This window comes from Lithobates pipiens, unplaced genomic scaffold, assembly GCF_037356315.1.
Source record: "Lithobates pipiens isolate NorthernLeopardFrog02 unplaced genomic scaffold, aLitPip1_a1.2 Scaffold_22, whole genome shotgun sequence".
In the NCBI taxonomy this organism is placed as follows: Eukaryota; Metazoa; Chordata; class Amphibia; order Anura; family Ranidae; genus Lithobates; species Lithobates pipiens.
The window spans coordinates 5,066,353-5,081,700 of record NW_027507784.1 but is presented as its reverse complement, the minus strand read 5'-3'; the positions used below and the strand labels follow the sequence as shown (position 1 = coordinate 5,081,700).

Here is a 15,348-nt window from a genome sequence, read left to right as displayed (position 1 = left end):
CGTCTTCTTGATCCTCCATGTATGACCTTGGCCCTGACAGGTGAGGATGTTCCTGGATGGCACACTGTACACGCGGTTATATTTATTATGCCGCGTACACACGATCGGACTATCCGGTGGACTTGCCCATGTGTGGGCTCCGGCTGACTTTTTCTTCCCAAAAGTCCGCCGGACTTAGAAAGAAGTCTTGACTCAAAATCCACCCGTCTGTGTGCTAGTCCGCCAGACTTTTCAAATGAACGGACTTGCCCACACACAGAGTAAAGTTTGTTCATTTTGAACGTGACTCCAGGTAGACGGGACCAGCAAAGGATGTCAATGTCGCCGCCTCCAGCGGCGAGATTGACACCTTGCCAGCCCCGTTGCCTGGTATGGATCTTATTAAAGGCGGCTCCAGGATTCCGATAGGCCCCCCGCCCACAGACCCTGACAACCAACAACATGGGGACAAGGTGCTTTGGGGTGGGGGGGGGCACGGGGCCCCCCTTCCCCAAAGCACTCACCCCCCATATTGAGGGCACACGGCCTGGTACGGTTCAGGGGGGGGGGCGCTCGATCGTCCCCACCCCCTTTCCTGACCGGCTGGGCAGTGTGCTCAGATAAGGGTCTGGTATGGACTTTGGGGGGACCCCCACGCCGTTTTTTCGGTGTAGGGGTTCCCCTTAAAATCCATACCAGGCGACGCGGCTCGCAAGGTGTCAATCTCGCCAATGGAGGTGGCGACACTGGCTTCCTGCGCTAATCCCACCTACCTGGAGTCACGTTCAAAATGAATGGACTTTACTCCGTGTGTGGGCAAGTCCATTCATCTGAAAAGTCCGGCGGACCTCCGCTGCAAAGTCCGGCAGATTGTCTGATTGTGTGTACACGGCATTAGAGGCATTTGGCTCATATCTTCTTTCCCCTCCATATTCCCTTGTTTGGAGTTGGATTGGATGGTGGTGAGGAGAATTACTAATTACGGACATCATTTGTGGAATAACTAGTAAATGTGCTCTGCTTTATCAGCCCTTGAAAAAGTGCTTGGTGGCTCAATGGAACCCTGGGGATTTGTCATGGACAATATGACTCTGGACCATATGTTGACAATAGTGATCATGGTACTTGCTTCTATATATTTATTTTGGCTCTAGACATACAGGATATATGCCGTGCCAGTTTGGGGTTGCCTGCGTTCGCTGGTTCCCCCCTACTATGGTGGAGATTTTTCTATACGCTATACATAATCAATCTCACCTGCACTAATAAGCGCCCATTTCAGTCTAATGATATAATGTTACTTAACCCATGTCTCCCGCATTTCCCCAATAAACAGATAAAATCACCATCTTAGCTCTATCGTTCCTTCTTCTGCCCTGCTGGGCAGAGGCTCTCTTCTTTTATTCACACACATAAAGGAAGTCCCAAACAGGAAGTCACAAACAGGAAGCCCTGGCCCCAACAGCCAATTGCTTCCTTCACAGGATATGACCTCACAGGATATGACCAAAACAAGGATATGACCAAACAAGGATATGACCAAACAAGGATATACCAAACAAGGATATGAGTTTATACAACAACCAATGATTACCATTCCTCCTGATGCGAGACTATCTGCAGGTGTACGCCATGGCATCCCAAATATGTTGATCAGGCATACAGGGGTAACACGAGCGCACATCCGCTAAATCGATAATGTCTTGCAAAGCGAACACATCCACCCCAGACGATTGTCTGTGCATCGCACAGGAGCCCTTTTACCGGCAGACATATCCTCACTCCTCAAACACCTTTCTCCAACCTCAGGAAGTTTTCCACTACCTAACGGATCTCAACCAGCATCAGTCTGCTCCAGTCAGCTCTTTAGAGCGGGTTGCGGGAGAACTAACACTGGGAGAAACTATGCCAATACATATTAAAATACATCTTCATAAAATTTCCACAATACCCACCCCCTTCTTTTGACTTCTGTGTCCGCCCCCCAGGACCTGTTTTAGCTGTCCTTTGCCTAGATAGTGTGTGAATGATAAGTGCAACACCCACCCAACCAGTCCTGATGAAGTGATAATCCTCAAGAAATGTGTTGACTTTCAAGTATGGAGAATTTGTGGACATCTATCCTATGGACATACAGCATGATTAAAACACTTGGATTCACCTACACAATTTAAGTGTGCCTTTGGTTGGGTAGTAGACATGGGCACCGTCAATAAATTAGTTTCGTTCTGTTCCGTTACGGTTCATATTAAAATTAATTAGTACTTCGTATTTCGTGTCCGAAATTCAATTTCAATTCGTACAAAAAACGAATTGTCGTTAGGTCCGTTAACTTGTACGAACGTTCTTTACGATGAATTTAAAGGCAAAAATATACCTCAATATGACAGTCGATGCTGATGGAAGTTTGGTTTTTATCCGAAATACGAAATTCCGTTGAAGAATTTCCTATCCGAAATACGAATTTTCGTTAGATGAGGGGCTCCACACCATCCCTGGGCTGTGCTGACTTCCTCCTGGGGATTCGTAAACAAAAGTTCGTATTTCGTACAAAATTCGGACGCATGGCAATTCGTATTTCGGATCCTCGTATTTCTAACGAATTTGAGATTTGTACAAAACGAATCGCACATGTCTATTGGGTAGTACTATGTATCAGACACCTATGGTTTGGGGTGTTTCTTTTTACTATATTTGTATGTGATTGGTGGTGAATTTAATCTGAGTTGTAATAAACGGTATGACTTTTTACGTATATCTCCCCGTGTTGAGCCGGTAAGTCTGCAGTTTTTTTGGTAACATGTCTATTCCAATTTTTATGACATTTTTGAGGATGTGGCACAGTGATGGTCTTTTTTTTATCGGTTTACCCATTTTGGATGATATAGTATTTCGGGAGGTCAGTTATATCATCTGTTGTGGTGGCGTAGCAGTCCTTCATCACCAGAACAAAATTCGATGTGTCTCCACCCAAAATGTAAACTCCAATATGCAAGAATTCCTCTGTGGAAAAGGTAACTTCTGGTCCTGAATACGGAGTTGTGTAGCCGCTGTCTTTATACAAAGCCATGTAGACCTTGAACTGTCCTGTTCCCGGAACTGTGATATTTGTAGAGCTGCCTTTCAAATAATGATAGATAAAAATTAAACATACTCTACTAACAATTTAAATGACAGCTAGAATGTAAACTGGTGAAGAATGGAAACGATAGAAGGAGGGGAATTAGAAGGGCTCAGGCATGGTTACAGACAATAAAGCAATACACGGGTTCTCTGCACAACTGGAGGAGAGATGACCGAGGCCTACATACAGATCATACCACAGAAAAATGACCGTCACATGACTATCCTGATAAAGCTGCTGAACCAGCATGGCTGACACTTTTTCCCATAATCCCCTATTACTGGAAACATTCAAATGGCCCTGTGTAGTCAGTAGACAGGTGACAGGACCTCTTTGTATGAATTATGTGGCCAGGGGGGGTCTTCTATGTCAGAGAAGTTCTCCATACCATGTGAAAGCTGGCGGGAGGGTTGTGGGATGAGTCTTGGGCAAGTTCACGGAATGTAGACTGCAGGATGGATACATCTACATGTACACTGTATGTTCCAACGTTTGTGAAAAGCCATCCCAATAATTGAATTTGGGTGTTCATATGAATAAGAGTACTGTTATTCCGCGTACACACGAGCGGATTTTCCATCGGAAAAAAAAATCTTGGATGGCTTTTCCAACGGAATTCCGCTCAAGCTTGGCTTGCCTACACACGGTCACACAAAAGTTCTCTGAACTTTCGACCAGTCAAGAACGCGGTGACGTACAACACTACGACGAGCCGAGAAAATGAAGTTCAATGCTTCCGAGCATGCGTTGAAATGTTTCAGAGCATGCGTAGGAATTTTGCTGGAACGATCAATGCTATAATCTGGCACATTGATGTCAGATCTCAGAGACTTCATGGAACAAAATGTGATTATGCTTGGATACTGTGAAACTGATAAGATAATAGTGAATGTTATGACAAAAACCACTTCCAAAGCCAAAGTTTGAAGAACTCTGAAAGAAGATGGGACATGACCTAGGACAATCTTTAGACATTACTGAGTGGAGTAAAATCTGGTCAGCTGTGACTAAAGCCGCGTACACACGATTGGAATTTCGGCCGGCAGGAGACCGATGAGAGCTTTTCATCGGAATTTAGCTGGCTGAGTTCCCGCCAGGAAAAATTTGATAACATGTTCTAAATTTTCCCGATGGAAAAACTTTCTATCGGAAATTCTGATTGTGTGTATGCAATTCCGACGCGCAAAAACTCACGCATGCTCAGATTCAACTACGAGACGGAAGCTATTGGCTACTGGGTATTGATCTTCCTTTTTCTAGTCCCATCATACGCGTTATACGTCACCGCATTCTTGGCGGTCGGAATTTGGTGTGTAGGCAAGACAGCTTGAGCGGAATCCCGTTGGAATTCCGACGGGAAAACCATCAGAGCTTTTTCTGGCGAGAATTTCCGATCGTGTGTACGTGGCATTACTGTTCTATGAATGCACTAGTTCAAGAAAATGCTCATAAAATACTCTTTCACTATTACGTAACTCTTGTAAGACCAGATCATTTTTCTCCTTCAACCTCTTCCCTGTGCTTTGGAGGATGCAATGCCAGAGGCACAATATTTCATATTTGGTGAGGTGCCTCATTGTCCGAAAATTGTGGACATGGGTATATGATTCATATAATAATTTACAAACCCCTAAATATGGATCCATGGAATCTTTTCTTCATAGACCCAATTTGAGTCTTAGGAAATCAGAAAGGAAATGTATTTCTTTCATATTTTTAGCAACACAACACAAACTATTGCTAAAGCTTATGCGGCGTATGCCGGACAATTCGATCGCGTGTTGGCTCCAGTGGATTTTTTCATCGTAAAAGTCCGGCAGACTTAGAAAGTAATTTTGACTCAAAATTTGTCCGCCAGACTTGGCTTTCAGCGGACAATCCGTTCGTCGGTGTGCTAGTCCGGCAGACTAAGAATGACGCATGCTCAGAAGCAAGTACAAGAAGGAAGCTATTGGATACTGGCTATTGAACTTCCTTTCTCTAGTCCCGTCGTACGCGCTGTACGTCATCGCGCTAGAAATCGCCGGACTTTCGGAGTGTCCATGTGTGTCCAAGTCCGTTCATTATAAAGTCCGGCCGATTGTTTGCCAGATTGTTTGCCGGACCAAGTCCGCCGAACAATTCGATCGTGTGTACGCGGCATTAGACACAACTATCCCTGAACTTTAGAGAAGTAAAGCAGAGAATTATGGGAAACATGATCCATGAAAAATGTACTTCTATTCTAACTGACAAATACTCTAATGCCGCGTACACACGACGGGACTTAGGTCCGACAGACTTTCGATGGAGTTCTGACGGAGTTCTGACAGAGTTCTGACGGACTGTCCGAATGAACGGACTTGGCCACACATCACACCAAAGTCCGACGGATTTGAATGTGATGACGTACGACCGGACTAGAATAAGGAAGTTCATAGCCAGTAGCCAATAGCTGCCCTAGCGTTGGTTTTTGTCCGTCGGACTAGCATACACACGAACGGATTTCTCGGTAGGAACTGGGTCCGGCGGAGTTCTAGCGGAAAAATTTGAAACATGTTCCATTTCTAAAGTCTGTCAGACTTTTGCAAATCAAAAGTCCACTGCAGCCCACACACGATCTAATGGTCTGCCGGAATTGTTCCGTCGGACCTTTGATGTTGAAAAGTCCAGTCGTGTGTACGCGGCATAACTTTAAAAAAAAAATGGTCTCCGTGGTCGGTTTATAAAACAAACCCCCCTATCCATGCGTCTGGACCCCTGATCTACATATCAGGGGGCCAGATTATGGATTCCAATGTGGGGGGGGGGGGTGGTTTGAAGCACGTGATTAGAGCCAGAGGATCTAATAGGCTTCAAAAAAAGGGTGGGCTCGCAATGCTCTCTGAGCCCACCCAGTTGTGTGACGATAGCCAATTCATTTTTTGCTATTTTCACACTAAAGTTCCTCTCTGCCGATCAGGAGGCAGGTCGTGAGACTTGTTTCCCCGATTGCCCAAAGCACCAGGTCATCCTAGGGGATGCCTGACGCTTAGGCGGAACAGAGAGGAGGCGGCGGAGGAAGCAGCTGGAGGAGCAGACAGCGGAGCCTCTGCACGCACCCCACCACCGCCACCGTGCTGGAGGACACCACAGCCCGCCACCTACATCGGGTAAATGCCGGACACCCGTGCTGGAGGGAGTGATAGTGCCACGCCTCCGGCCACCTGGAGGGGGTGGTTGTTTTCCCCCCCCCCCCCAAAAAGAAAAACCCACCAACCGCTATTGCTGTATACACATTCAATAAAAATATTGTAAAACAAAAGATGGGACATTTCTGGGAAGTGGTTGTAGAGTGGGATGTTAGCTAGTTATGCTGTTTATACAGGAGAAGGGATCTCACCGCTCCAGGAGCGCACATGCAGACTGTAAACTGTCTCTTTGGCTGGGAAGCCACAGGTGCCGGCTATTACCACTAGCAACAGACAAAAAACAAGCTCTGGACTGCCGCGCTCTTCAGAAGACCACTTTCTTTTATTGGAAAATCACATCGCAGCTCAGCAAACACAGCGAACAAGGAAAAATTGCTGACGCTTCACACTAGCTGTAGAGCTTATTCATATGCAGTTAGTGTGAAACGTCAGCAAATGTTTCCTTGTTGGCTGTGTTTGTTGAGCTGTGATGTGATTTCTCAATAAAAGAAAAAGAGGTTTTCTGAAGAGTGCTGCAGTCCAGAGCTTGTTTTTTGTATGCTGTTTATACAGATGCAAGTGCAAAAAAAAAATTCTATTTGTAGTGTTACTTTAATGCTTGTGTAATGTAACGTTCTCTCTAGTGGGACCACATGGTTATGATATAACTTTCTGTCTCTGCATTGTTGTCATTTCTAATTAAAACTAGACGGGTTCAGTAAATTGCCCGAAGTTTTTACTAAAAAATATTCATATCTGTAGCATCTTTCCAACGACTGTCATTAGACATGTGCCATGACTGAATAAGACTAAAGGCCCATACACACGATCTGACTTTTTGACAGCAACGGTCCAGCGGACCTGTTTTATCGGACAATCCGACCGTCTGTATGCTCCATCGGACAATTGTTTTTTTGTTTTTCAACAGACAAATGTTTGCTGCGCATGCTCTCAAACTTTCCGGCAACAAATGTCCGATGGAGGATCATCCGATCGTGTGTACACAAGTCCATCGGAAACTAAAGTCCAAAGTACAAACACGCATGCCCAGAACCAATGCTAAAGATCAGACAACAATAGCAGAAGTTGCCCAAAGGGCGACGGTAAAGAGCTGAAAAACCACATGATTTGGTGAAAGTTGGCTGAAAATGTTACATATAGTTAGTAAGGTTGAATATAGACACCAGTCCATCCTGAGTGAGTGTGCGTGTCTATCCCTGTACATTGCATCTCATTAAGATGCTCATCTATTATATTATATCTAAGATACCCATATAGCGCCATCAATTCACACACTCACATCTGTCCCTACTCTCAAGGAGCCCACAATCCAAAGTCCCCAGCCCACATTCATATACTAGGACCAATTTTGGACAGAAGCCAATTAACCTACCTGCATGTCTTTGTAGTGTGGGAGGAAACCGGAGTACCTGGAGAAAACCCACGCAGGCACAAGGAGAACATCCAAACTCCAGGCAGGTAGTGTCGTGGTTGGGATTTGAACCAACGACCCTTTTTACTGCTGGGTGAGAGTGCTAACACTCTACACCACTGTTCTGCCGTGTGTATGCAGAAAAAGTTCACGGCCAACGCCCCTTCATACCAAAATCCACAGTAAAGTCTGCTGGAAGTCTGATCGTGTGTATGAGGCTTAAGTAAGAAGAATGGAAAAACGTCTTTAACCACTTCCCGACCAGCGCACGACGATGTACGTCGACAGAATGGCACGGGCAGGCATATTGGCGTACATGTACGTCCAATCTTCAATGCCGCCGTGCCATCGGGAGCGCGCCGCTGGCGGCGCACTCCCGCGCTGGTCGGGACCCCCGTGAGTCCGGTCGTGGGACCGGCGGACTCGATCGCTGCGGGCATACCAGCGATCGTCTCACGGGATGGCTGAATGGAGAAAATGCCGTGTAAACAGCATTTCTCCATTCTGCCTAGCAACTAGTGACGCTGATCTCTGCTCCATGTGATTGGAGCAGAGATCAGTGTTCACTAAATGAAAGCCCAACCCCCCCACAGTTAGTAACACACTCCTAGGAACACTTAACCCCTACACTGCCACCCACTGGTTAACCCCTTCACTGCCAGTGTCATTTACACAGGAATCACTGCATTTATATAGCAGTGATTGCTGTATAAATGACAATGGTCCCAAAAATGTTTCAAAAATGTCCGATGTGTCCGCCATAATGTTGCAGTCACAATACAAATTGCTGATCGCCGCCATTACTAGTAAAAAAAATAATAATACATAATAAACTGAGGGAAAAAAAAAATTTTTTATATATTTTTGGGGGATATTTATTATAACAAAAAGTAAAAAATAATGTGTTTTTTTCAAAATCGTCGCTCTATTTTTGTTTATAGCGCAAAAAATAAAAACCGCAGAGGTGATCAAATACCACCAAAAGAAAGCTCTATTTGTGGGAAAAAAAGGACGTCAATTTTGTTTGGGAGCCACGTCGCACAACGGCGCAATTGTCAGTTAAAGCGAAGCAGTGCCCGAATCGCAAAAAGTGGTCTGGTCTTTGACCAGCAAAATGGTCCGGTCTGAAAGTGGTTAAAGAAACAACACTAGCAGTCAAGAAAAATATCAGAAATAAGAGACATAAAGGAGGTACATTTCAATCCTCCATACAAAACAAAACAAAGAAATTGGCATTAGTTGGACTTTAGATGGTCGTGGGGAATGTTACGCCTCATGCCCACGGGCGTTTTAATAAAACAAGCTGTAAAGATAGTACCGACCCCAGAAAACAAAAAACGGCATTAAAAACACGATTTTATCCACGTTTTGCATTGCCGTCAATGCAAATTTAGCCGCGCTAGCTTTCAGCCAAGATGATCCGACTTGCGTTACGACTTGTGTGCTGAGAATTTTGAGAAGAAACGGCAAAAGGTAAAAAATAATTTGCGGGAGGCCCCCCACCAAGATGATACCAGACCCCGTCGGTCTGGTATGGATCTTTTTGTGTTTCTATTATTTTTATGCACATAAAAACAAAAACATTCCGTTTCCAGACCATATAAAAAAATAAATACAGGCATATACATGCATATTCGTAATACACAACACATAAAACACAATTGACACGAGCATGGATCTATCTCATAATAGACTCATAATCATGTTAAATATATTCAACCAAACCCCACCGTCCAGCCCCCCCCCCTCGAAAAAAAAAAAAGGGACACACCCCCAACTATTCCACTCAAAGGTGTTATCCTTTATACTTGGGATAAGTACTCTAGTCCCCTTCCGATAACAGTAAGTACTTTGTGCCGTCCCTTCTTAAATCAATAAAACGTGACATATCCCATTTCTTTATTAATTAATAAGGAGGAGAAATTCTCAACTTTTTACCCCTGTGAAAAAAAAAATCCCCCTTTGAAAGTGTTTGTTTCTGTGAAAAAAGAGAGAAAAACAAAAAAAAAACACAATGGAAAGGGGGATTAGCCTAACATTTAATTCTCTCAGTGACTTCCTTCTCGACGCAATAAAACTGCGAATTTCTCAATCCCTCTTCATTCATTTATAAACCCCCCACGCCCAAAAAATGGCGTGCGGGTCCCCCCAAGATCCATACTATCCCCTCCCTTTCCTGACTTTTCCGGGCTGCGTGCTCAGATAAGGGTCCGGTATAGATCTTGAGAGGACCCCCGTGCCATTTTATGGGCGTGGGGTATACCCCTTAAAGTGGCTGTAAACCCTTTACAACCACTTTAACCTACAGATAAGCCTAGAGTAAGGCCTAGATTAAGGCTTACCTGTAGGTGCTTGAAATTTCCCCCAGACCTGCACGGTCTAGGAGGTATGTGCAAATCGGCATAAGGAGATTTCTTATGTGCATGCGCTGGAGTTAGAAAGGGCGCGCTGTGCCATTTCTAGCTTGGGTAATGCCGTTAAAGGCGGGAGTGACGTCACGCGACCTCACGCGACTCTGGCCAGTCACAGAGCCGGAGTTCGTGGCCCCAGAAGGAAAAGGGGTGAAGAATGGATGCTCTCTACTAGCGAGGAAGACGGGGACATCATGGGCTTCTCCTGCAGATAAGTGTCACATAATGGGCTACTATGCGATACAATGCGATGCGATGTGACGCACTGCATAGTAGCCCATTATGCTTTACCTTTGCAGGGAAACAAAGAGGAAGTAACACCCATCAGGGTCTACTTCGTCTTTAAGATCCATACCAGACCTATGGGGTCTGGTATCATCTTGGGGAGGGGGCTCATGCTAATTTTTTACATTTTGGTGGGGTCCCCTTTCAAGATTCTCACCGCAAGTGTCGGACCAGATCTGACTTCTGGTGCAACTTCACTTCAAATCAATGGGCTTCCATAGGGAACCATTGATTTTGAATACAGGCAGAGAAAACCCGGACGAGGCTTAAAGCGTTAAATCACGTTTAACACATTTTACCAGTGCCTGCTATTTTTACAGCTCTAGCACTGGAGCCTCCCTGATTTGGAAGGGTTCTCCCTGATTTGGAAGGACTGTCCCTGATTTGGAGAGGCTCTTCCTGATTTGGAGGGACTCTCCATGATTTGGAGGGGCTCGCCCTGATTTGGAGGGATTGTCCCTAATTTGGAGGGACTCTCCCTGATTTGGAGGGATTGTCCCTGAATTGGAGGGACTCTCCCTGATTTGGAGGGACTCTCCCTGATTTGGAGGGGCTCTCCCTGATTTGGAGGGATTGTCTCTGAATTGGAGGGACTCTCCCTGAGTTGGAGGGGCTCTCCCTGATTTGGAGGGACTCTCCCTGATTTGGAGGGATTGTCCCTGATTTGGAGGGACTCTCCCTGATTTGGAGGGGCTCTCCCTGATTTAGAGGGACTCGCCCTGATTTGGAGGGATTGTCCCTGATTTGGAGGGACTCTCCCTGATTTGGAAGGGTTCTCCCTGATTTGGAAGGACTGTCCCTGATTTGGAGGGGCTCTTCCTGATTTGGAGGGACTCTCCATGATTTGGAGGGGCTCTCTCTGATTTGGAGGGATTGTCCCTGATTTGGAGGGACTCTCCCTGATTTGGAGGGATTGTCCCTGAATTGGAGGGACTCTCCCTGATTTGGAGGGGCTCTCCCTGATTTGGAGGGATTGTCTCTGAATTGGAGAGACTCTCCCTGATTTGGAGGGGCTCTCCCTGATTTGGAGGGACTCTCCCTGATTTGGAGGGACTCTCCCTGATTTGGAGGGATTGTCCCTGATTTGGAGGGGCTCTCCCTGATTTGGAGGGGCTCTCCCTGATTTAGAGGGACTCTCCCTGATTTGGAGGGATTGTCCCTGAATTGGAGGGACTCTCCCTGATTTGGAGGGGCTCTCCCTGATTTGGAGGGACTCTCCCTGATTTGGAGGGATTGTCCCTGAATTGGAGGGACTCTCCCTGATTTGGAGGGGCTCTCCCTGATTTGGAGGGATTGTCCCTGAATTGGAGGGACTCTCCCTGATTTGGAGGGATTGTCCCTGAATTGGAGGGACTCTCCCTGATTTGGAGGGGCACTCCCGGATTTAGAGGGATTGTGCCTGATTTGGAAGGGCTCTCCCTGATTTAGAGGGATTGTCCCTGATTTGGAGGGACTTCCCCTGATTTGGAGGAACTGTCGCTCATTTGGATGGGCTCTCCCTGATTTGGAGCAATGTCCCCTCTGTCCCTCTTTCCTCCTCATGTCTCCCTCATTTTGGTCTGATCTCTATAGTTATATATAAATTTCACTTTTTTATCTATCAAAAAGTGTTTTCCAGAGCTAAACCTTTCATCTAATTTCTAAATTTCTACATTTGTAAATTCCAAAAGCCGATATAAAAGCATGGTGAAAATGCTTGTAAAAAAAAAAAAAATGGTGGTCAAAAAAAAATCCCTTGTGGGTATAATCAATCTTTTTTGGTCTTTACAAGTTTAAAACAGTTTTTTTTTTGCTAGAAAATTACTTAGAACCTCCAAACATTATATATTGTTTGTTTTTTTCTAACACCCTAGAGAATAAAATGGCGGTCATTGTAATACTTTTTTTCACAATGTATTTGCGCAGCGGTCTTACAAGCGCACTTTTTTTTGGGGGGGAAAAAAATTCTCTTTTATGAATAAAAAAATAAGACAACAGTAAAGTTAGCCCATTTTTTTTTTATATTGTGAATGAAGTTATGCCGAGTAAATTGATACCCCATATGTCACGCTTGCGCCTGCTCGTGGAATGGCGTCAAACTTTTACCCTTAAAAATCTCCATAGACGACATTTAAAAAATTCTACAGGTTGCATGTTTAGAGTTACAGAGGAGGTCTAGGGCTAGAATTATTGCTCTCGCTCTATCGATCACGGCGATCCATCATATGTGTGGTTTGACTACCGTTTTCATATGCGTTGCTCACGTATGCGTTCACTTCTGTGCGCAAGCTCATCGGGACTGGGCGCTTTAAAAAAAAAAAAAAAATCTTATTTATTTTACTTGATTTTATTTAATTTTTCACTGTTTTTTTTTTTTTTTTTTTTTTTTAAATTGTCAATTTTATTCCTATTACAAGGAATGTAAACATCCCTTGCAAAAGAAAAAAAGCATGACCGGTCCTCTTAGGCTCGGTTCACACAGTAGGCGGCACGACTTGCAGCGCCGCGACCTGCCGCGACCTGCCGCGACCTCAGCGGCGACTTGCAAAACGACTTCTGTATAGAAGTCAATGCAAGTCGCCCGAAGTCACCGCAAAAGTAGTACAGGAACCTTTTTTCTAAGTCGGAGCGGCGACTTGAGTCGCTCCTATTAGAACGGTACAGTAGTACAGAACGGGGCGCGACTTGTCAGGCGACAAGTCGCTCCTGTGTGAACCGAGCCTTAAATTTGAGATCTGGGAGGTCAAAAAGACCTCACATCTCATATTTGGACTTGCACCCTAAAATGGACCTTCCGCTCATCGAAATCCTCCCTCCCCGCCGGCGCCACAATTGGCACCTTTCAGGGGGGAGGGGGGTGCAGTTACCTGGATAATCCAGGTAACTGCACCCACTTCCGGGATAGCTCTCTGCGGAAAGGGGTGTAGATTACGCCCCTTTCCGCAAGTGCCCGCCCCCTTCTGCAAGTGCCCCGCTGCCTGCTGGGAAACACACAGATCCCAGAGGCAGCGGGGACCGTCCTTATTGCGCAGCGCGACTCGGGCATGCGCAGTAGGGAACCGGGAAATGAAGCCGAAAGGCTCCATTTCCTGATTCCCATACCCAAGATGGCGGCGGCAGCATCCGAGTGACGATCTAGAGATCGGCTTCGGGTGCCGACATCGCAGGCACGCTGGACAGGTAAGTGTCACTATTTTAAAAGTCAGCAGCTGCAGTATTTGTAGCTGCTGGCTTTAAAAAAAAAAACGCGGAGTCCTGGCGGACTCCCGCTTTAAATGCAATAAAAAAAAGAAAAAAAATTTGTCATTTAAAAAAACTGACTGGCCCTTTAAAAGGTATGGGCGAAAGTGACGTTATGACGCCTTGCTATGGTATGGTGATGGGCGGTGGCCATCTTCCCCTCACTCGTCTCTATACCCAGCCACGACATGGACCCGATCGCCTCCGCTGCTGCTGTAAGCTTTGGAGGGCATGGGAGAGCGGCGGGAGGGGCGGCCCTATTCCCGCCGATAACGGTGATCTCGCAATGAATCCACCGCAGAGACCACCATTATCGTAAACGCGACCGGCTCCTGAAGAGACGGACACCTCGGTTGTGGCAGCAGCTGCTGCCGTTACCGAGACATCCATCTTCAAAGTGCCGACATATATATGTACGGGAGCCGGTCGTGGCAAGTGGTTAAGGGGGGTGTGGCTGGGGGGGGTGTGTCCTATGCCTGCATACTTTTGCTAAGTGTCCCTCATTCCCATCTCAAAAAGTTGGGAGGTGTGCAAATTTTGGGGATTTCACCACTTTTTTTTAAGAGGATTATTAGTTTTGATAATGACTGGGGAAACCTAAACAATTTCACTGCACTTACCCCTAGTCAAACATGGAGCCCACATGTCCACATGAGCCCAGCCTTGACCTCACATCCAAGGGACAGATATAAAGGTGAAGTAGCTGGAGATATCACCTAATTCAGGACTGCACCTGAAAAGTCTTTGGTTCTCGCTCTTTAAATATTGTATCGGTTACATACCTGGTGTTTGGCCGGCTGTGAAGGTCACCACCGATGTGCTGGACAAAATCAGCAAGATTTTGGGGGGCTTAGACATGGTGGTTGTTTCTCAGCAGGTTCAGACCCAGCAGTGATGGATCCCGGAGAGTCTTCTCTTAAATGAGACTCCAGAGACACAATGGTTTCATCCTTTAAATATTGTATCGGTTACATACCTGGTGCTTGGCCGGCTGTGAAGGTCACCACCGATGTGCTGGACAAAATCAGCAGGATTTCGAGGGGCTTAGACATGGTGGTTGTTTCTCAGCAGGTTCAGACCCAGCAGTGATGGCCCCTTGGAGAGTCTTTTCTTAAATGAGACACAACGGTTTCATCTCACCCACTCTTATATATTCCTTTTAGAAGGAAGTGAAAATGCAGAAGGTCATTTTGTTTTGATTACCAAGTTTACAGAAGCACGTACTTTGCCTTCTCCATTGTAGAATCTTATGAGATTGTGTGTGTTTACTACCTTTTAGTTATCCATTGAAAGTTTAGAGTTGTTTGGAGTTTATAGTTGTTGAATTATCTTTTAGGTGTCATTCCATTGGGGGGGTTATTTAAAAATGCAAGTGCAAAGTGCACTTGAAATTGTGCTGAAAGTGCACGTAGAAGTGCAGTCGCTGTAGATCTGAGGGGTAGATCTGAAATGAGGGGAAGCTCTGCTGATTTTATCATCCAATCATGCACAAGCTAAAATACTGTTTTTTTATTTTCCTTGCGTGTCCCCCCTCGGATCTACAGTGGCTTTACTTCCAAGTGCACTTGTAATGCAAAGTGGATTTGCCTTTAGTAATTAACCCCCAATGTTTTTGTTTGCCGTGCATGGCCACAGTGAGAAGAAAGGATGGGACTTCTATAAAGACTCTGCTGCAAATAAATAGCGTTTTATTTGCCCGTTTACTTTTTAAAAGAGGCAGCGAGAAGGGCGGTTCAGCATTCCCTGGTT

The 15,348-nt window shown here is 45.6% G+C and overlaps 1 protein-coding gene across 8 annotated transcripts in view; it reads right to left on the bottom strand.

Moving 5' to 3' along the window:
* The window catches only part of LOC144000332 (uncharacterized), a 118,325-nt gene extending 103,607 nt beyond the window's left edge, over window positions 1–14,718 (bottom strand). For 5 of the 8 annotated variants that reach the window (XM_077494070.1, XM_077494074.1, XM_077494072.1 and 2 more), the window contains exons 1-2: window positions 14,382–14,541; window positions 2,850–3,099 (exon numbers count right to left, since the gene is read on the bottom strand). In XM_077494070.1, the coding sequence (XP_077350196.1) occupies window positions 2,850–3,099; window positions 14,382–14,457 (326 nt within the window). In that variant the 5' untranslated portion in view covers window positions 14,458–14,541. Of the gene's footprint in view, window positions 1–2,849; window positions 3,100–14,381; window positions 14,542–14,575 lie in introns of those variants that run through there. The other 3 variants (XM_077494071.1, XM_077494077.1, XM_077494076.1) reach the window with 3 other exon arrangements.
* Window positions 14,719–15,348: the final 630 nt, after the last annotated feature.